Genomic DNA, 25485 nt, shown 5'->3' with positions numbered 1-25485 from the left:
TTTCATGGTTAGAGATAATTTTATTCAAATGTACACACTTATAACCACCATCAAACAGTATAAAATATATTCAAAGAATTAACTACAGCCGGTACTTTAAAGACAATCATAAAATAGCACAAGAGCATGATGGCAGTAATAAGACCATGAGAGAAAATTCAACTTACATATAAGACTTGTACAGCTTCAGGTATTTATAACTAACATAATAATAACAGCAAGCAGCTTCAGGGTGTTTCCTATATACCACCATGGTAGCAAAATGATTCTCCTGAGTTATCTCATTTATCCTCATCAGCCCTATAAAGTTGACATGTCAGTTCCCTTTTAGCAGGGAAGAAACTGAAACAGAGGTAGGTTATTTGTCCAAACTTAAACAGCTAATGAGTGACTGATCAATGTTTAAAGTTTAAACCCACACAGTTCAACCCCAGAACCCAACCCCTGTGCCATGCTTCCTCTGGAGAAAACTTGCTCCTCCTCATTAGGAGTAGGGCAGATGTTTAAGATGCTAATATGAAGTCAAATGACCAAGGAGGAAAAGAAGCAAAAGCCTCTGATAATATTCAAACTGAATACCCCTTAAATCATTGTACCTCACTTGGGTCTTTTGAGGGTATACTTCAACTTTTGGGGATTAATGGGCCATATTATTTGTAGCTGATTTCCCCCAGCTCCCTTTGGGCTCTCCTATCATGGGGGGTCCACAAGTCTAGACAAGTAGACTTTAAAACTGTGTTCACACCACTATACATTCCACTTGTTTGCTTACTCATGTACATTACATGGCCATTTCAGAAATCCCTAGAATAGTCTGCACACTAAATATCAGTCGTGATTTTTAGCTCTTAACCCCATTGTGAAGGATTCTGGTCTGAAGTAAAAAATCAGAAATGTGGTCACTCTTACTTACATTTTCTCTGGAAACGCAGAGAATACAGTATCAAAGAAAACATTTTAAGGCACATGAGCCTTTTCTGTTCTTTCAGTTTTCTCTGCCTGTGACTGATGAGAAGGAACCCCCCTGCCACCTACCATGCCAGGGTGTAAGAAGAGAAAGAAATGGAAATCAGTAACATGTAACAGGTACCTTATAAATACTGCCAAGGGCCTGACTTTTGCCAGCTATATCATACTTTTCAAGCATGGTTCACAAATGAGGCCAAGGGCACCACAAAAGAATTACTGAAAATATAAGCATTCAAGTGACTTTTAATATTAAAATACTTTATTAAATGATATATAAAATCATTGCACATGATAAATTTCCTTAGTCTCTGCTTTTAAAAGTTTTCAACAACACGTCTGCTGCTAGTCCTGGGGACATGGCCCCACTGAGAACCTTTTTTTCCATAACGGGGATCTGTTCCCGGATGGTGGGATGGGTCCTGAAATGTTCTAACACGCTTTCCTGAATGAGATTCCACATCCAAACTTTCTGCTGCCTCTGCCGCTTGGCTGTCAGCTCCCCACTGGTGAGCATGAGGTCCTGGAACTCTCTCATTTTATCCCACATTTCACTGATGCCCTCTCCACTTCTGGCGGAGATACGAATTACCTATTGAAAAGGGAAGAACCAAAACCGTTTTACTTAAAATGACAGGAAACAACTTCTTAGGGTCTCTGATATTTGCCAATTAATTCTTACAGTATACAAAAATAGTTAAGTGAAAATGGAGACATTTTATCACTGTGTCGAAGTAAACTATACCCAGAAATAGACTGAGGTCACTTACTACGATTACTATGTGCAGAAACAAGACACTGACTTCAGGTCAAAATGTTTAGCCCACAGGCTTATTTTGACGTAGGATTGCTCAGATGGTTTTCAGATGCAACAAGGAGGAGCTGTGAGAGGGTCATGAGGATGGGAAGGGCAATGCTGGGTAGGTTGCCCCGAGGCCTGAGTGCTAAGGAACAAAACTACGGTGAGAAACAGCCCCATTCCGATTCAGCTCAGCTAAGAGCCGAACACCCAGCACCTGCACAGGCCAGATGGCCCCATGCCCAGGGCAGACAACCTGGATGGGCGAGCCGGGGAGCGGGCGGTAAGAGAGGTCATCGCTGCTCTAACCTGAGTGATACTGGCTCACTCTTTAATAACAGAGTGACCTCCTGCACAGAAGGCCACCCACATCTATATCCGTGTACCATTTATTACAGAACTGGTCTTTGTTTTTTCTTTATTGAAAATAGCACCCAGCAAGCATAATGGGGAGGGAAGTGATCACATCAAAAGCCTCTTGTCCGCTGCTCAAACTCTGAGATAGAGAATCAAATCACTAACCGCTCCAGAATCTTCAGAAGGTTCCTTTCAGAATGGATTTGCTATCACTTCCGAATGGCTCAAGTCAAGCATTAAGCAATCTAATCTATCCCCTCATATCTGGCTTTTGACATCTTGTGGTTGAAGGATTATATTTAAAATCATGACTATCTGCTCTGGCTTTGTCATAATTTTTAAATTGTGATCTCACATCCAAGCAGAGATGGATTACATGTGGCACGGGACTCGCAGCATCCTCTCCTCTAATGTGCACAGTCCACTCAGGTGGGGAGCACAGAGCAGAACACAAGCTGACCTTGGGTCTCCAGACTTCGGAGCGCTTGCGGAGTAACTTCAGGGCGCTCACGTACTCTGCCTGTATCCTTCGAGCCGGCACAATCAGGTCTCCGTCAGATTTCGTGATGGCCACCAGGTCCGCCATCTCAATTATACCTCTCTTGATACCCTGAAGAGAAAAAGAGAGCGATGTATCAAAAACATTTCATTTAAATAGAGCAAAAAATGGGCCACCAGTCAACGCTAAGATTTTGAGGGTATACATTAACTAACTTCATTAACTAACTTTACCTCCACATCCTCCCAAGCCCTGAGTACCGGGAACCACAATCACTTAACTGTTGGGATTATGGAAGTCATCTGTAAGATCTCTCCCAAATTTAGAGACTAACGTGAGAAAATACATTTACAATTAGAGAAAGTACATCTTCAAGACAGAACAAGAATGAGTGGCAGGAGACAAGTCCAGCTGTCTCATGACGGATTCTGTCTCTCCTGAGCTAATGCTCAGGACACAAAACCAACCATCATTAAGTGCTTACAGGGTAAAGACACCTATTGCTAACATCTGCATTTCCATACACAAAGTCTTCGAACCTTTCCTCAAGGTTTATAATTTTTTTTCCAATTAGCATTTGAGGAAAATAACCAGATAGCTAAAGATGGCCCAATCTTGGTACTACAAACACCCACACCACAGTGGTCCTCTTTTGGCTGGAACTATCCATGTGCTCCATTCACCCCCATGCTGCCGATAGAAAAATCTAAGTTGTAGGATTAGCTCAAGGTCATAAATTTTGTTACTATAAGTTAGGAAAAAACACAGAGAATGTGCCTTTGACTCGGGCATTTTAGCTAATATGAATGATTTTCTTTTCTTTTCTTTTCTTTTATTTATTTATTTAAGAGACAGAGAGAGCACGCATGCATATTAGTAGGGGGAGGAACAGAGGGAGATGGAGAAGCAGACTCCCCGCCAAGCAGGGAGCCCCATGCGGGACTTGATCCCAGGACCCTGAGATCATGACCTGAGCTGAAAGCAGATGCTTTACCAACTGAGCCACCCAGGCGCCTCTGAATGCTACTTCTTTTGCTTACATTACCCCAGCTTAATTTACAGAAACACAACACTGGCAATGTGTACTTTCAGAGATGTATACTTTGTGTTTTGGGAGGAAAAAAGGCAACATAATCACCTGCAATTCATCTCCTCCTGCTGGTGGCAACAGTAAAACAAACATGTCAACCATATCCGCAACAGCAAACTCGGACTGGCCCACGCCTGAGATTGTAAAATATTCATAGTGATTAGACTTTCTCAGCTACCTTGACCGCCATTCATTCACTCCTACTCATACACACACTCAAGCTGATCCCACTTTGAAACCCCCACCTCTGAGGAATCTATGCAATGCGCTGCCCTATGAGCGCACCTGTGACCCTTCCCACCTCTCGCCCTCGCTTATGGCCAGTAGCCTTCGTGCTGGCTAAATGGCGAACCTCGAGACGCCCATTCTCTCCTCCCCCTCGCAGCTCTTTCCTGGCTTCCCTTTCACCAGTGAGTGGCTTGAACAGTGTGGTTCTAATCCTAGATCATGCCTGTCAAGACTTTCGGCTTTCTGGCTTTCCATCCTCCCAGGAGCCCTGCAAAGCCCCACCCATGGAATAGTCCAACGATCCGTGTTCTCTCTTCTGAGGAATGGCTCAGGAACAGGCACCACGGCAGGGTCATGGGGTCTACTATCCGCTGCCCACTCCACAAAGCCCAGCAAAAGCGGAGCCGCTAGGTACCCTCAGTCTGCTGCATTCCCATTTCTCGCAGTGGCTGTTACAAACATTCACTGGGCCGTGCTCTTCCTCACGATGATGCCCACGGCACCTACTTGGTGGTGAAATAAAGGCCAGAGCTCCCTCAGCATCTCCCTCTCCCCAAATGCCAGCCCTGCTCACTGCCTCCTCTGCAGTCGCAGCGTAAGAAGTACCCGCCGGAGATTAGCGGCTCCTTCCTCCCCACCTCCTCAGGGCCCGGCTCTGCTTTATCTTTAAGCTCTCCTCAGTCTACCGGTTCCTGTCACTCAGCACCTCATAGGAACTGTGCTCAGGTCCTTCTCATTGAAAACTAAATGAACCAAGAAAAAAAAATAGGACAAAACCTCACACAACCTCCTCCAATTATCACCATATTTCTCACTTTCTTTATAGCTAAGTGTCTAATAAGAAAAATCAAGGTATGCTCATTTGTCTTCACTTCATTACTTCACATTAATTTCAATCCACTTAAATCTGACTTGCACATCACACGCTCCACTGAAACCTCTCTTAAGAGTCTGCCCTTCGCTGGGGTGTCAGAGACTTCTAGCTGTCCATTCCATATTTATTCTTCCCCATTTCCTTACCACAGGGGTTGTTAGGAGCACTGATGTACCAGGTAGAAGCCCACAGTCATCAGACTGGGCTGCCGCCAGGGATGATTTATGCGTGAAAGTGAAAGTCAGCACATGGGGTTTCCAGGAAGACTCTTTAAAGAGGGGCTAACCCAGCCAGAGGTACATCTCTTCTGCCGACCCCTTACCCCTCCTTCCTTACCCTCTACCTCTTCCCTCTGCCTCCTGCTTGGAACGTGTGTGTGACCGTTAGAGCTTTATCAGGTGTCTTTTAACCAAGAGCAACCCTGAGGAGGGAAACTAAGTGCTGAGACTGGAGAGCAGAGACAGAAGCTGGGGACACTGAGGGCACTGTGGGGCCACCAGGCCTACTCGGGCCTGCCCGCCTCTGGGCTTCTGCTGTTTACAAAAAAAATACACCACCTCTGCTGAATCACAGCTCTTTCGAGTCTCTGGGAGAAGCAGTCAAACGCAACTTCTAACCAATGCACTTGGTTTTTATGGCTCTCTTCTCTCTCGATTCTCCCACTACCACACGGGCAACTCTTCCTCCATCCCCCCCTACATGGTGGAGTTTCTGGTCTCCAGCCCCACCTCTCTTTACCCGCTATGCGCCTCCATACTCTATGGGCTACGTATTCTGAACAAACCGTGGTTCTGTAAATTGGCCATGCCCTCTCGCTCTCTTTATTTCACCCCAGTTCCTCCTTCAACACTGAACTCAACTGTCACCCCCTCCCAGAAGTCTTCCCTGATCCCTCAAACCCGAATCGGGTTGTGGCACAAACATTTATCACTCAGTAACAGTAGATTGTCTCTCCATAGCCTGTGAATTTCTTGGGGTTTCCATTTCAGTATTTTCATTGTGTATAACTATGTACTAGGCATAGAAAGGTGAAAAAAAGCATGGCCCTGTATTAAAGGGGTAACCAACTATGTGTATTTTTGTAGCGAATATTATAGACATGTGAAATGTGCTTCAACACAACAGGTGTTAAGTTAATGTATTGTTTTCAATGCTTACAGTTCTCCTTTGGCATTTACATATGTATCACAGTTCTCCAGATAGATGGCTTTTCTTTAAAGGTCAGGATTAGAGCCTGCATTTTCATATCTCCTATAGAACCCAAGATATCTTGTATTTTATTATACCTTTAGGAAATATACGCTCAAGGAACAAAATGATACTAGTTGTCACTCATCTTTACATAGCATTCATTATAATAGTATTTTATTGTTATGAAATAGAAAATCACACTCACCTACGGTTTCAATAAGAATGATGTCATATCCCCCTCCTTCACACAACAGAATAGCTTCATTTGTGGTCCTTGTCACGCCTCCTAGAGTACCACTGGTAGGAGACGGCCTGATGTATGCATTCATATCTCTTGATAACTCAGTCATTCGGGTTTTATCACCTAAGAGTGATCCTAAAACACAGAGTTTTCTAATCATGGAACACCTATAAAGGCCAATTATCAATCAGCTAATTAATTCCCACATGATGTGCTTTAGGGCATTTCTCCCCAAATCTCAAAATTATTTCATATTACCGAGCTTTAGTGCAACACAGCATATATGATGCCAAATTAATTGTTTTAACATTTCAAGCCCCTCAAAATTTATAATGGCTTCCCACTGACAGAGGTTCACATCCAGATTCTTCAGCTTAGCACTAAAGGACCTCAGAATGCAGCCCTACCTTACCTGTCCAATTTCAGCTTCTTTTTTTTTTTTTTTTTAAGGAAATTTCTAAAGTTTTTCTTGCAGCAATGCACTGAAACAGAGGAGGGGTGCAGTTAGGATGCTTGTCTTTTTTTTTTTTTTTTAAAGATTTTATTTATTTATTTGACAGACAGAGATTACAAGTAGGCAGAGAGGCAGGCAGAGAGAGAGGAGGAGGAAGCAGGCAACCTGCTGAGCAGAGAGCCCAATGCGGGGCTCGATCCCAGGACCCTGGGATCATGACCTGGGCCAAAGGCAGAGGCTTTAACCCACTGAGCCACCCAGGTGCCCCCCAATTTCAGCTTCTACTAGTCCCCAAATCAATCTTCCATTGATGGTTTCTTTACTGTCATCTTAACATTGTTGCCTTTATAGTTTTCAAATGGGGATGAGTTTGCCCCAGAGGAAATCTGGCAATGTCTAGAGAGATTTTTACTTGTCAAAACTGGGGGTAGGATGCTACTGGCATCTGGTGGGTGGAGGCCAAGGATACCGCTAAGCATCCTTTAGTGTCAGGAAGCTGCCCCAAACAAAGAATGTCATCAGTGCCAAGGCTGAGAAACTGTGCTTTAATAGAAGTTCCTTGCTCATGGAACCATGTCTTACATATTCTCTAATGAGAGCTTATTCACTGTAGGAAATTAATTAGTTAATTTTTTAAAAAGATTTTACTTATTCATTTGAGAGATAGAGAGAGAGCACGAGCAGGGTGTAGGGGCAGAGAGAGAAGCAGGCTTCCCGCTGAGCAGGGAGCCCAAAGAGAGGCTCCATCCCAGGACCCTGGAATCATGACCTGAGCTGAAGGCAGACGCTTGACTGACTGAGCCACCCAGGCACCCCATCAATCAATTTAATGACTGTGAATTAGAACTAGTGATGTTCTAGGGCTTACTGCAGTATTTTGGCAAATACCACTACTCGCAAATTCTAGAAGACTAAATGCCCTGGCACTATTGAAATTACCTCAAACTTTTACTTTCCTTTAGCCATATAACATTTGAAGGTGTAGTTCTAGTCTAACCCACTCTTTAATTTTCCCTCTGCCTAAGAGCTAACTTCTCTACATAAAGTTGATGCTAAGCATTGAGAAGGTCCTTAAAGATATGGTCTTTTCCCTTGTGATTCCAGTTTAGAGTTCTCACAGGTTCTAATTCTAGAGCAGACACCTATCACATATCTCAACTGCTTTACTGCACACAAAACTTTTTTCTAAAGTAATTTTCGGCATGAAATCATCTCTGTATAAGTCACCAATCTGCCAAAGCTGTACTTTAACTTATTATCCTATAGATCCTAACACACTGAATTAAAGATTATGAAATTACTCTCCCATCTAACTGTCTTAGCCAGTGAGTCAAAAACTGTCAGTTGCAGACCCTTAGAGAGGTCTCCAAGCTGCTGCAGGGGACCTGTGAATCCAAAGCCCAACAAGGACCGACTAGAGACCAAAAAAGTAATGCTTTTCAACTTTAGCATCATGCTGTTTTTCAAATGTAACTACTGCAGCAAAAATAAAGTAGAAATGGAAACTTACAGTGCCCTGTTAATCCTCAAGTATTTTCTCTTTCAAAGTCTATATATTTTTTTCACCTGAGAAAGGGAACTTCATTGTTAGTTTAAGAATTAAAACCACATGGCCATGCAACTTTAATTAGGCTCTCTTGTCACCAAATCTGCTACTACTATCTCAAGCTATTATTTTCTTTTGCTATTTCAAGTATTCTAGAATACAGTGAAGGTGAGAGGGAAAAAAGCCTTCTCACCTGTATGAAAATGAAAGCCACTATAAAAAAATTATTTGCTCAAGTCCTTACCTTTAACAAAGTAAGTTCTTAGACTGTAAATAAGAAAATACATTCGCATGGCTTTAATCTTGAACTCTGTGAGTATAATTTTATTTTATGGTTAACATCTTTATTATTGTGAATCAAAAACTGTACATGTTTTCAGCTAAAGTTCTCAATGAGTGGTAAAAGGAATTGCTGTCCACCTCTCAACTGACCTAAAGCTCTTTAAATATGATTATATCATCTCTATTTTTTTAGCATGAAACCCACAGTATGCAAACCAAACACTTCCACAAAGTGCCCTGTACTTTCCCCCTTACAACACACATTACATTGTAATGGCCGGTGTTTACACGTCTGTTTCCATCATTAGATATACAGCATAAGACTAAGAGGACTGTGTCTCAGTCACCATTACACGACCCGGTGCCTTCCTTGTACGATGCCTCCCCTATGGCAGATATGCAAATGCTTGTTAAATGAATAACTGTAATGTGAGAGGGATAAGGGAAGAAAAAACTTTCCTGGGGCACCTGGGTGTCTCAGTTGTTAAGCATCTGCCTTCAGCTCTGGTCATGATCCCAGGGTCCTGGGTTCAAGCCCCACATCAGGCTCCCTGCTCAACAGGAAGCTGGCTTCTCCCTCTCCCACTCCCCCTGCTTGTGTTCCCTCTCTTACTGTGTCTCTCTCTGTCAAATAAAAATAAAATAAAATCTTTAAAAAAAAAAAAAAAAAAGGAAAGGAAAAACTTTCCTGAGTATTTACATGGTATGCTTTATGTTTTCCTTAAATGATCCTTTGGGAAAATGAAGTTTATTCATTTTCTCTCTCATGAGCTGCCAATTAAACTCGAGTGACTGTGTGCCCTCAAACCAGTAAGCAGTTGCTGAGCCCGAGATGTACATACCATGCTAAGTGCTGTGGGGGGAACAAAGGTGTATTACACAGTCCCCCTAAGGGCTTTCTGTTTCACTGAACATGTAACATGAACAGGTGACAAGTTATAAAGAGCAATAAGATTTTCTTTTAAGATTAAGAAATGTTACAACAATACAGGAAAAAAGTGAATGAGGGGATGGACCCATTTTCTGAACTGCATAGGGGGTGATGGAGCAGGGGTGGGGGCGGGAACAGGAGGGAAGAGGGCCTAGTGTCAGCTGTGATAGACAAAGAGCTGAAATTTGCTTTTGGTTATCTTCAACTTCTGGCACCCATTTTCCTAGTTCTCTAAGTACCCAGCCCCTCCTGGACTCCCCACAAACTAAGAAGCCCAAGGCCCCAAGCTACCTCCATCTCCACCTCGCCCCCCCAAAACTCCTTTCAATGAGATCAAACTCCGCAAGAGGTTAGAAGTTACTGGACTGTGCAAATTCCCATTAAATTATAAGAGAGCCCTAGGAGACCTGCTCTGCAATTAAAAAAAAAAAAATCACCAATACTCACCACCACTAGTACAAGAAGAAGGGTCCACAGCTAGCACAGATAATTTGTGCCCTCTCTCAGTAAGCATTTTTCCAAAATACTCTATAAAGGTTGATTTTCCAGCACCAGGGGGCCCAGACAATCCTGTAGTAGAGAAAGACCTTCTAATTTAATGAAAGAAATAAGATCAGCACAATGTTAAGTTCTATTCAAATATCAGATTACCTTGTATTTCTCCTAATGTATTAAAACCATCATTAATGTATTTTAACATTTCCTAAAGTAAGTGAAAAACCATTTATCTAGCTCCTGAGCAACAGGGATATAGGAAGAAAACAACTCTGAGTTCCGTATGTTCTCCAAATTTACTTTGTAAAAGGACAAAATAGGATCGGCCCTTTTACTATAATACAGATCTTTCTGGACAGACATCACTGCTTATGTTGTTAATGTGCTGAATTTCCCCAACACCTGCCCGCCGCATCATGAGCAGTAATTATTCCGCCTACCCCAAAGCTGGACACTTGATCTTCCCATTGGAAGAACAACTCAGTACTTTGGAAATTCCCAGTAATTGAGAAAATAATTTCCCACTTATGAAAGATAATTTTTTGCACCTTACCCATAACTCAAAATATATGATTTAAACTGAATCCTGAAGAAATTAGTTTGTCTTAAGAAAGGGAGGAAATTCCCCGCTTGGCGAGTTCACAGAGCATGGCAGATAAGAACACGCACTCTGGAGCCAGGTGACTGGTCCTGGTTCTAGCTCTGCCTCTTAAGAGCTGTGTGATCCTGGAAAAGTTACTTAGCCATTCTGTACCTGAGTATACTCTGCAATCAAATGCATACGATAGCACCTATCTCTTTAGGTTATTGTAAGAACTAGATGAGTTGCTATTTGTGATGTTTAGAACAGTACATGGTATAAAGTATATAAAAGTTAAGAATTTAATTGTAACTGCATTCAAAAGTATGTGTAGATCATACGGCATGCCCAACCTCACTGTAATTTTCAGGGAAGGTCTCTTCTCTGTCTTAAACATCTGTATGGGTGCTGAGCAAACACCTGTGATAGAAGATGATGGTGACAGAAGAGCTACAATAAAGACAAAGGTTCATCTGGCTTCATAAGACCAAAATGAAAGAACCGGAACAGCAATGAAAATTTGTGAGTTACTAGCTTCGTGTGAGTTGCTGGTTAACTCCATTTATTTCTGGAATGTTTTCTCTTCAAACATCCATTAGGTATAATAAGTAAACACTTTGTCATAACTGGAATTTCTCTTTGGGAGTGTGCTGTTTTGTCTGTCACATAAAGATTATTAACAGTCAATGTAGTACTCTCAAAATGAGAGTTCCTTCAATGAGGGCAGAAGAATGGGATGTGTGAATAATGCAGACTCCCAATATCAGTTGGTGAACTCTTTTTGAAATAATCTTCAAAGATGCATATCCTGTTACCATAAAATTAGAATGTTTAAATCCCATATCATTAAACTGAGATATAAGTCTAATACAATGCCAGTCAATTTTTAAGTGTATTTGCCCAATCCTCACAGAATTTCTGCACTTTGTCCACCATTTCCAGTTCTTTTTAGTGGGAAAGTTGATTGGATCACCTACTCTGCCATCGTGGAAATTCTCAATCCACTAAAACATATCTAAATTGTTTAAAAATGCACAATTAAAAAAAATAAAGCCAGCTTATTTGCGATTACAGAACCTAGTCAACTGTTCAAGAAATCAAGTGAATTTCTAATATTTTTAGACAGCAAATGAATAGGGTTTCTCCTTTAAAACACATTTTGGTATTGAGATGGCTATGCTTAGAGCCAAGCAACTCCCAGAAACTCTAACAGAAAGTACCTGGAAGAAGGGAGACTTGCCCTAGAAAGACTAATGAAACACCTAAGAAGCAGAATTTTGAAATGTGATAAGGATAATTATAGTTGATATAAATACAGAAACAAGGCGTTCACTTCGGACTATCAAGCTGAGTAGAGTAAACCACTTAACGATTCTTCATATGCATAGTCTATTCTGGGAGCCACAGGTTCTTGCCAAAGCAGAAATATTATTCTCTTAAAATACAGACCCTTGGCTCAAATGACCATGACATCCCCCCACCAACTTAACAAGAACAATATTTGCAAAAAAGAAAAGAAAAAGAAAGAAAGCGAGGAGTGGGGGGATTAAAATCCAGCCCAAAATTTTGGAAAAAAAAAAAAAAAAGAATTCCCATTAGATTGCAAACTATTCAGACTTATTTTAAAATATAGAAAACTTAGAAAAATATTTACTTAAGAGACTAAAAGGAAAAAAAAAAAAAGACTGACCCACTCGAAATGCTAGTGGTTTTCCCTTATTTATTTGTTCTTGTTCCCTGTGGTAGACTAATACTTTCTGAAGAAGCACCTGGGCTAACTCTTTTTTCCTCTTGTGGGTTGATTCTATGAGAGTTATGGCCTCTGCTAAGCAGGCTCTGTGCCCTTGGATTAAACCGGTGTAAAGTTTATCCACAAATCTTTGTTCTTTATCAGAAAGTTCTTCTGTTTGTTCCTTTAAGGTTGTTTGTACACATAATTTTCTCTTTAAACCATTTGACAGCAGCATCCATTTTGTACAATGGAGTCCAAGAGAATTAAACGGCCGAGCACAAGGGATTCCTGATCCGAGATGAGTACTTGAGTGAAAGATGAAGCAGTAACGACGGAAAGGTGTTCTTAAAAGGCCTTTTAGGAAACTCCGGTGAGAATGTTGCAGTAGCATGGGAATATTCATTCTGTTTGTAACAGCAGAAAACACTGGATTGTTTTTTTGGCTCAATGTGATTTGTGACTCCCTAGAAGAAAGAAAAACATATTTTTGCCAATTCAATATACAATTAAGATACTGAAGTTAGTAAAACTGCAAGCTTAGTGTTTTCCCTATATTCTAAAACACACATAATCAGGCTACTTGGCAGTACAAATGGGTGAAAGTTTCTTACCAAACCTAAGAGAGATGATCACCCCCTTGCCTACAGTTAATATTCAGAGTAGCCCAAAAGATGGATTATTGCTCTACTGTAAAACCGAATGTATATTAAAATTTTCTTCTAAACAAAAAATAAATATACAAAGCTCCTGTGAGGGTAGAAATTTTATGTCATGCTTATTTTCTTCTGTCTACAGACTTTACAATTTCCTCAGATCAAATGGACCTGATTTTGAGGCTCATTCAAAAGGTTAAAAAAAAAAAATTCCTCTCATGCTAGCCTTTTTATTCTTTCTCTACCCAAAAAAAAAAAAAAAAATGTGATTAATAGCATAGGCACTTGAGGCGTAAGCTTGGATAAATGTAAGCGTTCAGTGGGCTCACCCTGGTACATAGATATATGCAAAGAATGTGCTATAAGCCCACCATTACCACCACCACGACCACCACCATCACCCCGGGCCTTCATGTGAAATGAACTGTGAGGTTTGTATGGTAACTAGGTCACTGTCTTTCCAAGTAGGACCCAAACCACCTGGTACCTACTAAAAATGCATATTCCCAGGCCCATACATCAGCATCTCCATGGGTCAGAAAGTGCACTGAAGTCTGAATCACTATGGGATTAGATGAGGATGCTTTACTTAGATTTACTGATACTCTCCACCTCAAGCTGTATTCAACACTGAAAGCTGACACAGTCATGGAGAGTTAGAAAAGTACGGAGGGTACGAGCCACGGCCACAGTGAGTCTCTGCCATGTTGGCTATCATGCTGTTGACCACTCTGGGCCTCAGCACCCTCTTGAGTTAAGAGAACAGGACAGCTGTGAGAATGAGTTCAGTTAAAGAGCCTGAAGGCTCATGTAAAGAGCCTCCTGTAAAAAGCCTGGACCAGTGCCTAGTATAGAGTAAGAGCTCAATAAACATTAGCTTTTATTATGATATCAATTTGTAAAACATTAGTAAAAATTAGGTCATACACCTAGCTTCCAGTGGCAAACTAAAATTTACATGAAAATGATACATATGGCCTACCAGATTTGGGTTTATGATTATTTGAAAATTTGGGTTTTCAATTATCTCATAGCTGAATGAAATAAACTACTTTATTACTCCAAAGTTCCTCTCTAAGTTATATTTCAAGGCCAATCAGCATGAAATTAATTTTACTAAATAACATTCTCAAAGGAAAAAGAAGACATATTTTAAGTTTTTTTATTGTTAAAACTATAACTGCTCATCATTTTTCTATGGGGGGGGACAAGAGAGCATTATGACTTCTTTTTTGACAAAATTAGTCTTATTCTAAAAGGACAGTTTGTGGAAAACTGTATAAAACGGCTCTAAAAAAAACAATTTAAAACATCCACTAGCATCCTTCACACAAAGGCATTTAAAACAATACAGTTAAGAGAGGATCTATTTTGGAAGTTCTCTTTAAGCACACTCCTCAACAATAACATTGCCATCACAACAGCTTGGAAGCTCATGGGAAAGAACTGTATTTTTACTTAGCCACTATTTTCTCAGCATGTACTGCTTTTCAGGTCCCATTCTAGGTTTAAGAATCATAGTGATGACAGTGTTACTGTTGGTGATGACAATGACATTTACTATGTTCCAGTCATTCTACTGTGACCTTCTATATTAGTTTCCTAGGGCTGCTGTGACAAATTACCACAAACTGGGTGGCTTAAAAAAAAATTATTCTCACTGTTCTGGAGGCTGGAAGTCAGAAATCCAAGTGTCAGCAGGCCTGCACCCCTCTGAGGACTCTCCCTGTCCCTCCTAGTACCTGGTGGCTCCGGGTGCTCCTTGGCTCACAGCTGCACCACATGGCCTTCTCTTCTCTTTGTGTCTCTCCTCTGTGTGGAGATCTGTAACTCAGTGGATCTGGTCAGATAATCCAACATGATTTCATCTCAAGATCTTTAATTTCGGGACATCTGGGTAGCCCAGTTGGTCAAGTATCTGACTCTTGGTTTCGGCTCAGGTCATGATATCAGGATGATGAGACTTGAGCCCCGAGTTGGGCTCCATGCTGGATGTGAAGCCTGCTTAAGATCCTCCCTCTTCTTCTGTCCCCGCCCCTCATCAACCTGCTTACACACACGGTGTCTCTTAAAAACAAAATCCTTAACTTAATGGCAACTGTCATCTGTAAAAACCCCTTTGTCCAAATCAAAGTCACATTCACAAGTTCCAGGGATTAGGACATGGGTATATCTTTTTGAAGGCCACCATTCAATCCACTATACCTTCTTAGGAGGACTGTCACATTATATTACTCTAAATGACATAATCCCAGCACTTCAAAAGCCCACAGAATAATAAACACCATGTCCAAAAAAACCCACAAAATGCTGTGGGAACAGACAAAATTATAGAAGCTAACTCTCCCTAGGGAGTAGAAGGTTCAAGTCATGGAGGGGTCAATGTCAAGGCTGGGTCTGAAAGGATTAAAAAAAAAAAAAACACAACAAAAACAAACAAACAAAAAAACTAGAGGAGGCGGCCTTCCAGACTGAGGACTTAAATGTACAGTCACAGCTGGAACCTGGTCTCTTCCCTGCCTTATCAAGAGAAAATTGAGCAGTTCAGTGAGACAGAAGCCTGGTGTATATACGGAACTAGTGATAGGAAATGAAGCTGGACCAGGATGTAAACGGAGGCTCCTTACTGACAGTGGAGAAATGACAGAGATCTTTACAGAGATTAGTGACATAATCAACTTGGGTTTTTAGGGAGATAACACCAGGAGCAGTGGTGAGAAGCCAAGAGGAATCCAACCCAGGTAACCTAACACCCAGTTCAGGACACCCTAGCAAAGACTCAAAAGAGATGAGGAGGACCTGAACTTAGGCAGGGCATTAAGGGAAAGAGAAGTCAGATTCAAGACCCTGTTGTCCACTTTAGAATCCTCAAAGCTCACAATGGAGGCTGGCACATTGTAATTGCTGAAAAACAAACAAAAAAGGCTGCTGACCGGAATCTATTTCATTTCTCACCAGCCTGTTACTCAAGAGCTTATAAAACATTTCCAAATACTTCTCACTTTACTCTCCCAGAAAATTTTATGACAATTATTATTATTATTATTCCTCATGTAACAAGAGTGAGTTAGGTGACTAATGTCATAGCCAATGAGAGGGCCAGGACTCAAACCCAGGTCTTTTGATTCTATGGTACTTTTTCTTAATAAATTATTTCAGGATCAAGGAGAAGTCCTTTTGCTAAAAGGTAAAGAGATGTTAGTAACTCTGTCCCTCCCAAAGCATCTTTTAAAAAGTGTGCAGTGAGGGCGCACACTCCTGCTCAGGAGGTTAACTGTCTGACTCTTGGTTTTGGCTCAGGTCATGATTTCATGGGTCATGAGATCAAGCTCAGTGGGGAGTTTGCTTCAGATGCTCTCCCTCTGCCCCTCCCCCAACTCTCTAAAATAAATAAATAACATTTTAAAATTAAAAAAAGGAAAAAAAGTGTGCAGTGAGAGTGATGGCATTAGAACAAGCCAAAGAACAGAGAAAAAGGAAATGATGATGAGGAGACAGAACATTCTTACTACCAAACCTAGTCCTCAGGGAGAGGAGACATTTCTCGCATAGGAAAAATGCTATCTATGTTGTCTAAGAAAAAAATGTAACTATCTAAAATATTCCCTTTAATTCACAAATTTTACCATGACTACCTCTCGTTACCCAACAAAGCTCTGATCAAAAAGAACAAAGTAATATGTTGAGAGAGAAACAAGATTATAAAGCATTAATTCAACAAATATGTGACCATTTACTATGTGCCACGCAATAGTCTCACAAGGTGGATACAACAATGATCAAAACAGAACAAAAAAATGACCTCATAAAGCCAACATTCTAGTAAGGGAAGACAGATTATAGATGTATATATAAGACAGCCAGTGTGGTTAGATGTGAATAAGGAAGAGGGAAAGTCTAAGGCCAAAGAGGGGGTCAGATATACAGCTATAGGTATGACTGGCGAACTCTGACTGTGAATGAGAATGGGAGCAGCAGGACAAAGGAGAACCTGATTGACTTCTGTTCTAAAGGGATCTGATGGGGATGCAAGAACAGAAATGGGGAGCCGGCTAAGATTACTGCAATAATGCACATGAGAACTGAGGAGGACATGGACCACGTAGGGATGGTGTTAAATCAGATTCTGGGTGAACTCTAAAGGACCTGCTAATAAATGAGATGTGGGATGGAAGAGAAAGAGAGCAGTCAAGAATTCAGCACAGGTTTTACCCTAAGCCTCAGCAAAGATGGAGCTTCCCTTTAATGAGCTTGGAAAGACCACAGAAGGTCAGGTTTCAGGTAAGATCAGGCACGTTTAGTTTCTGATACATTAAGTTTGAGATGCCTACCAAACATCCAGGTGGGATCCTGAGTGGGGAGATGCATTACTAGCATAAGGAAGAGGTCAGAGCTTACATGTAAATTTGAGAATCATTCAGTATTTAGGTGTTAATTAAATCCATGAGAACAAATGAGATTAGAAGAGTGGCTGAAGACAGAGGTGTTATACCATTTCTCATAAAGTTTTACACATATACACACACAGAAATACATGTCAAAATGTTAATTTCATCTATAGGTAAGTGGTATTACAGTGCTTACATGTTTTTTGGCTAATCATATTTTTCTGTTGTAAGCAGAATAATGCCCCCCTCCCCAAGGATGTCCACGTTTTAATGCCTGGAACCTGTGAATATGTTATGTTAAATGGCAAAGGGGAATTAAAGTTGCAAAAATGCGATTAAATTTTCTAATGAGCTGACCTAACAATAAAACAATTATCCTGGATTATCCAGGTGGACCCAAAATAACACCAAAGTCCTTTAAAGAAAGAGGAAGGTGGAAGACCAAATGATATCAATGTGAGGAAGATTCAGCCCACCGTTGCTGAACCTCTGGGATGGAACAAAAGGCTACCAATGCCTTGATTTTAGCCCAGTAAAACCAATGTCAGACTTCTGATCTACAGAGCTGTAAGATGATAAATTTGTATTGTTTTAAGCCATTAAGTTTGTGGTTATTTGTTGTAGCAGCAAAAGAAAACTAATACAGTTGCTGTGATTAAAAAAAACTTTTTGAAAGATAAAACATGGAATTTGCATATTTTCAATAAGAAATGTCTAATAACTGCTTATGATTTAATTTTTACCTCTGATTGCACCTATAACCTATAACTTGCTTCCTTCTGCACTGAGATTTCTTCATAATGTGAGAATCAAAGTTGATGAGTCCTTGAACAGTTACTATGACCGTCAGCATGCATTACATTCAATGTATAGTTGTATGTCAGTTTCTAAATTAAACATAAAACTAGCACATACACTTAAAAACCTAGTAAAAAGAATTATGTACAAAGTGAAAAAAGTGATAATCATGTTTTAGCCATGCTTCTATGCACAGACATTCTATCAGAATCACCACTTTAAGATACGAAGTTCAATAGTACTCTGAAATGATGTGATACACGAGGGCAAGTAACCATTTTGAGCACAGTAGCTTAAAAAAAAAAAAAAGAGTCTGGGGACACATGGGTGGCTCACTGGGATTAAGCGTCTACCTTCGCCCCAGGTCATGATCCCAGCGTCCTGGGATCAAGTCCCACATTGGGCTCCCTGCTCAGTAGGGAGTCTGCTTGTCCCTCTCCCTGCCACTATGCCTACTTGCGCATGCTTTCTCTGTCAAATTAAATAAAATCCTTAAAAAAAATAAATAAAAGTCTATATGCTCTAACAAAAATTAGGCAATCTAGAATGCTTATCTTCCACTTTTTTGCCTGACAAAGTCCTACTCAGTTCAAATATCCCCTTTGAGGACACACCTTCCCCCACCTCTCTCAGGCAGTCAGTTGTTCATCTGCAAAGCTCCACAGCCTTTTATTCATTTTGAGATCTCTCCCCACCAATTCTCATCCCTCAGCCTAGCTTATGATCCTCCCAGAGAAGAGACAATGTCTGATACTTAGTTTCCTCAGAATCCAGTAGTGTTAGGCACATGGTAACCTGTTCAATTTTTTTAAGGTTCATGAGTGGATTCTCTACTTACGTCAACCTAATATACTAGAAAGGAAAGTTGGAGTAAATCCTTATCCTGTGTGATCTGACAGTCTTTACTAAAAACATTCTATCTTCTAAGTTCCCTGTTTGGAATCAAGGCACCTTTGACATCTAATGTTCCCAAACAGAAAACAGAAAAATAAGTTTGCAAGGAATCAAAACCCAGTAACAAGAGCTTTACAAGATGAAAATATGTCCACTTATAATAATGTGGACATATATAATATATATATATATCTATTATATAATATAATATGCAATAATGCAAGCAAACAATATTCCCTAAATAAATGCAAGCAAACAATATTCCCTAAATAAATATAATAATGCAAGCAAATAATATTCCCTAAATAAATGAGGTGAATAAAAGTCATCTAGTAAATAGCACAGAGGTTGTTCTAACATTTAGAGTAGTTATTTTTTGCAACAATTTAATCAAAGTCTTCCACAGAAAATCCATGCCAACTACCTGACAAGCTTCTTCTGGTTTATACTGCAGGGTTTATCACAATTTGGGATTGTGAAGTTCTCTGTCCTTTGATGCCAATACAAATCTTAAAAAACCTTTAAGTGAAAAAGAGCCAGGAAAAGGATGATATCATTTTCCCCCATTCTTTGCCAAAATCAAAAACTATCCAGATGTACATAATTCAACGTTTTTACACCTTCAAATCTCTCCACAGGGGCTGATTTTCTTGTTGTCCCCAAACCTTCTGGACCATGTGAATGGCTGAACAGCAGCTGCTACCTTTCATTGACAATTTATTATGAGTGAGACATTTCTGCATACACTTCTTCAGCTAAGCCTCACAACAGTACACAAGATTCTATTCTATTTTACAGATGAGGCTCAGTAAAGATATATTGATTGACCAAGGCCTCATGACTAGTGGCAGAACTTGGGGAAAACTACGGATTTTAATAATCCAGATGTACGTGAAGAAAGGTGGTGTCATGTCTCACCAAGGGAATACCAAATAACCCTCTATATTTAAAAATGGAATGATTATGGCAAGCCATTTATCTTCATTTTGTTTTTTTTTTCTTTTTTCCTTCAGGCAAAATGAGATATTGGTTTATGTTTTCTGTGCAAACCTTATTAGGACATCCCAATAAAGTATAAGGTGACAGAACAGACCAAATTTCTACAATTTTTAAATGTTTTTCACTCCACAGAGAATAATCCATACCTGATAATTAAGTGCATAACATGAATTCATCAATTTAACCCCAACCAGATTTTAAAGAAGTCCATAATTTCTTTTAAACCATGTAACCCATCCTTGTATGAACAACTCTCTACCCTTTTAACATGTCACTGGCAGAACAGACTAAGTCTACTAGAGTGGCAAAATCATGGAGGTAGAGACTTCCCATCTGCTTGTGTAACTAACCATCTATTCCTGCTTTCTTATGGAAAAAAGTTTTAAAACTTAGCCAATAATCAAATCAAACTGTTTCAAAGAATTTTCATGATTCCCGAGAACCATGGAGGTCTCATCCTACAATTTTGAGTACTACCAAAACACAAGAGAAATCTCACAGCATTTACAACATTAAGATCCCTCAAAGCACTGCCATTCTTAATAAACCAAAATGTTAATTTATTAATACACAATGAAAAATGTCGAGTGGGCAAAAATACTAAAGTGAGTAGGTAAGTGAACCCCCCTCTCAGGCAAAAAGGTTTATATGGACAGCAGCATTTTAAGATTCACATTTGTTTTCCTCCAGTCTCTTTTTTATTTATTATTTATTTTTTTTTAGAGAGAGCAAGCACCCAAGTTGGGGGGGTGAGCAGTGCAGAGGGAGAGGGAGAGAATCTTAAACAGGCCCTATGCCCAGCATGGTGCCTGAAGTGGGACTCTCCCTCACCACCCTGAGATCATGACCTGAGTTGACATCAAAAGTTGGGAGGCTTAACCCACTGAGAAACCCAGGTGCCCCTCCAATATCACCTTTATATCCATCCCCTCTTCCCCACCTTCCTTCCCACATTTCTCTACTATAACGGCTTTCAAGCTTTGATCAATGTCCATAGGAAGAAATGCATTTCCATTAGTTAACACATAGGAATATAACTGAAACAAAAGTTTAACAAAATATTTCTTACTGCTAGTACATGTGATACACTCTAGTACATGGGATATACTCTAATTTATCTTTTCTATTCTGTTTTTTTTTAATGCAAATTGTAAGCTACCACAGGAAAACCTTAGGTTTGAAAAATGCTGATCATAGATACCTCTATGACCATTATTAACTCATCTTCCATTGTACCACTTATCATAAAATGCAAATCTATTTTACTCATCTGCTTAAAATACATAAAAAGTTCCCTCTGCTTTAATCTATAAAATACATACATAAATTAATCAATTAATTTTTCTTTAATTAAGCCATTCATGTACTCAGCAACTATTTACTGAGAACCTACTGTATGCTAGGTACTGTGCTATACTTTGGTATGTAAGTCCAACATAGGTCCTAATATTGTCAAGTCTACAATTCAGCTAAGACAGTTATTACGAAAATATTACACACTCTTTAGGAGTGCTCTTATCCAGCTCTCCAACTTAATTCATTCCCCCCTTCACTTTTGCCACACTGCTGTAACTATTCTGATTTGCACACATGTCCCAGAAAAACCACACACCCTGGCCATTGTACACGATGTTCCTTCTGTTTAAAATGCCCTTCTTTAATCATCTCACAAATTCCTCTTCAGCCTTCAAGAATCAACTCAAGTGTCTCCTCTAGAAACAGTTCTCTACTCCCCCTTTCCATGCCCTTTCTGTTGTCACTACCTCTCTTGTCACGTACAGGTCACAACCCTCTATTATAATGCTGGTCACATTGTTTTGATTTGTTAGTCTTGCCTAGACTGTGAGTTATCTTTGTACCCACAGCATAGTTCATTGCTCACAGAATAAATTAACATATACTATAATTATGTATGAATCAATAACTCCATTATGCTGATTACTCAATTGATGTTTGAAAACATACATTTTTCCATATTTTTACAGTAAATATATATTTATTTTAAGGATTTTCTCTTTAAAGTCTTATTTCAATATATGGATATTTCCCTTCATTAAAAATTTGCTCAGCAGCAGCCAGGCTGACTTGGGATATTTGTCTTGAAATTGATCCAATGAATATTCTCAATTTCAATAACTACTCTGGTAAGAGAAAGCATATAGGATTTCCAAAATCAATACATTAGGTCAGTGTCTACAGCACGGCACACAGTTCATACAGGCAATGCAGTGTTACACCATGTGTTTCCATTTCTCAATGCTTTTTTGATTTGAAGATAAACTGTCAGATGCCATTAATTTGTTTACCATCTCCCACCAAACCCCATAGAGGGTTTTACATTGTCCTTTTCCAATAATCTCAGGAAATTTTGGTAGAGCAGAATGATTTTTTAAAGAGAATCTTTTTTTTTTAAAGATTTTTTAAAATTTATATATTTGACCGGGGCGCCTGGGTGGCTCAGTGGGTTAAGCCACTGCCTTCGGCTCAGGTCATGATCTCAGGGTCCTGGGATCGAGTCCCGCATCGGGCTCTCTGCTCAGCAGGGAGCCTGCTTCCCTCTCTCTCTCTGCCTGCCTCTCCGACTACTTGTGATTTCTCTCTGTCAAATAAATAAATAAAATCTTTAAAAAAAAATAAATAAAAAATAAATAAATTTATATATTTGACAGAGATCACAAGTAGGCAGAGAGGCAGGTAGAGAGAGAGGAGAAAGCAAGCTCCCTGCTGAGCAGAGAGTTGAATGGGGAGGGGGCATCCCAGGACCCTGGGATCATGACCTGAGCAGAAGGCAGAGGCTTAACCCCCTGAGCCACCCAGGTGCCCTCAGAATGACTTTTTAAACAAGCAACCTTTAAATAAGTCATAGCTATATTAGAGTAACACCGAATACATACTGAACTCATGCAGGGAATATTCTAAGGTTCTCTATCCATGTTATCTTTTATCACATTTTCAGTTAAGACTCAGACTTCCCAATTTTTACTTCTAGGTTTCTAAATCTGCTTGGGAAATCTCTATTTTTCTCAAGTTCGTCACCGTTAAACATTTTCATTCATTCCCATTTTTACCACTGAAGTTCAAATCCAAACTGGTCTTAGGGAGCCCTATTAGGGCTTAGAGACGTAGAGATCCCTACATCTGAGGGACCCGCATGCCCACATGGCAATAGGCAGCCAACGGGCAAATGTTTCAAGCACTCACCAGCCCTTTCCATGCCAAATACAGACTTTCTTTAGACATCACCAAACATCTCAAGTTGAGATTTACATTTCTTATTATATAATGTTTCATGTCTGTTTTGCCTCTAATAGAATACAGCTCTTAAAATAAGAGTTGTTCCCTTTTTAAAATTCTAATTACTTTGAACACAAAGCGATATTAAATGTTTACCAATAAAAGAGTATTTTGAACACTGCAGATGACCCCCAAAGGATTAAGAATCTGCACAGGCCTTTGGGAAACTTCTACCGACTTGGAAAAGCTATAATAATCTGTTTTCCAGAGTATTATTTACCGGGGCACAGCTCTTAAGAAAGGTAGTAAAATAAGAAAATTTATGCTATTTTGGCTTAAGTGGTCTTTCATTTGCTAATGAGAAATATAAATTATTTGAATGCAGCTCATCTGCCGGAAAGGACTTAGCCCTCTAGAGTATTTGACAAAGCCTAGATACGCCTTGTGACTTTCAGTTTGAACCCTAATTTTATACCCTGGATTTTATTCCACAGAAGAGCTGTTTTAATTTCAGTCTTGGGGAGTAGCTACACCGGACGGACAATCCTGCCTTTCCGGATCCATTCTCTGGTTAACCATTCCAGGTTTGGCAGCGGCAAGGGACCAGCAACCTTACCAAAACCTCCTTACTGTGGCACAACGGTAAGCTCTCAGCCCTGCCTAAAATGATGCAAAACTTCTAACACGGCTTACAGAGCCTTTGCTTTTTAAGGGAAAAAAAAACAACGAAACTTCCCTCTGAACCCATTCTGCCCAGCCTGCCTGTCAGCGCAGAACCCGCATTCCCAGCATCACTCAATTCAGTAATATTCTCCTTTCCTTCCCCCACCCCAAATCCTCCAGGGGGCGCCCCCGACACCCGGGTGGGCCCCAAGGGCGGCCCGAGGTGGGAGCCCAGCGCCGACTCCAGACGCCGCGCGCAACCCCCGCCCCACACTCACCCGCCCGAGGCCACGGAAGTGCGGCCCCGCCCCGCCCCTTCCGCCGGACAGGGTTCGCCCCGCCCCGCGCTGGCCGCGGCGCGCAGGCGCAGGGCGCACTGCCGGACGCGAGAAGCCCTGGGGCGCTCGGGGGCCGGTCGGAGGCGTGGGGCGGGGCTAGGGTCCTGGCGGACGTGGCCGCGGAATTCCGGCGTGTGTGGGGGCGGTGTTTGCGTGAAGGGTGCGGGCCTGCGTCGAGAGTGGAAGTCGGCGGGGCGCTGGGAAGCTGTCTGCAAGTGAGGCGGGGCAGGTGGTTTAGGGCTTTCGGGTTGCTTTTCTCTGGGTCCGCATTGGGTCGTCCGCCTCCAGATCTCGAGGGTGGCCTTCCTACCCTCTCAGCCTTGGCGCTCTGCGAAGCATGTGGGACGGAGCCGGACTGCAGCCCCGGGGCCCCGCGGCGTCGGGATCCGCCGGCGCAGACCCCGTTCTTCCAATGCCAGGAGCTCCCAGTGTGGGGTAGAGGGCGGGACGTGGGATGCTTGACAAACCGGTAACATCACGAAGACTCCCAACTCCGCAGAGCAGTTTCCAGCCTGTTGGAATAAACGCTCCACCGAAACAGAGCTCGAGTGTTTAAGCCGTGGCATAGTTTTTTCCTCTTGAAAGTTACCATTCGTATGAACGTTTTAACTTGTACCAAAAGTAAGGACCGGCGATTGCCCTCGGAAAGTTGCCGAGGAAGGTTTCCCGGTTGAAATGGAGATGAAAACGAACATGCTTAATATTTGCTATCTCACTGCCTGACTGGAATGGTAACTAATTTTTTTGAAAACCTGTTGGGTTTGTGTAATAAGTAATAAAACCTGAGTTTTACATGACTTCTAGAGTTTTTAGGGAAAACTGAAGTCTCCCAAATGTATGCTGTAATGTAATAAAGACAGCACCAATAGGCAATAAATAGCAAGGATCAAATTATGGCAAATAGAAATGGTACTATAATTAGTATTTGGAGCCAAGGCCGCAGTACGCACTCCTGCATGTAATAGTCAGACTTGCATGCATTGGTGAGGGGTTAGGCCTTCCCCAACCCTTGGTATGGGTTCATTCTTGTTAGACGTAGACCAATAAAAAAAAATTTTTTAAAAAGAACTCTTGGTTTTCATTACTGTATTACTGTTCAGACTAAAGGATCACCACTTTTACCCCAATTGTAATTGGCCCAAGTATAGTCAACTAGGGAAAACGAAACATAAGTCAAAGTGAAGTAGAGGGCCTAGTGGAGAACATGGAAGCAGATCTGGTTTCAGATCTCAGCTCCTGAATACAGTAAATAC

At 40.9% G+C, this 25485-nt stretch overlaps 1 protein-coding gene across 4 annotated transcripts; it reads right to left on the bottom strand.

The window, feature by feature from the left end:
• Window positions 1–24225, bottom strand: MMAA (metabolism of cobalamin associated A). Of its 4 annotated transcripts, none has more exons than XM_032332411.1 (7): window positions 24173–24225; window positions 12224–12729; window positions 9906–10028; window positions 6210–6380; window positions 3760–3845; window positions 2583–2732; window positions 1–1558 (listed from the first exon to the last, which is right to left on the bottom strand). In XM_032332411.1, the coding sequence occupies exons 2-7, from the start codon at window positions 12666–12668 to the stop codon at window positions 1271–1273; spliced, it is 1263 nt and encodes a 420-aa protein (XP_032188302.1). In that variant the 5' UTR covers window positions 12669–12729; window positions 24173–24225; the 3' UTR covers window positions 1–1270. The 4 variants fall into 4 exon arrangements, with proteins under 4 accessions (XP_032188302.1, XP_032188303.1, XP_032188304.1 ...); XM_032332412.1 differs by lacking the exon at window positions 24173–24225 and adding an exon at window positions 14580–14866; XM_032332413.1 differs by lacking the exons at window positions 12224–12729; window positions 24173–24225 and adding an exon at window positions 10887–12154.
• Between the last annotated feature and the right edge of the window lie 1260 nt (window positions 24226–25485).

This window comes from Mustela erminea, chromosome 2 (genome assembly GCF_009829155.1).
Source record: "Mustela erminea isolate mMusErm1 chromosome 2, mMusErm1.Pri, whole genome shotgun sequence".
Lineage (NCBI taxonomy): Eukaryota > Metazoa > Chordata > Mammalia > Carnivora > Mustelidae > Mustela > Mustela erminea.
The sequence above is the reverse complement of the archived record's forward strand: the minus strand, read 5'-3'. Positions and strand labels throughout refer to the sequence as shown.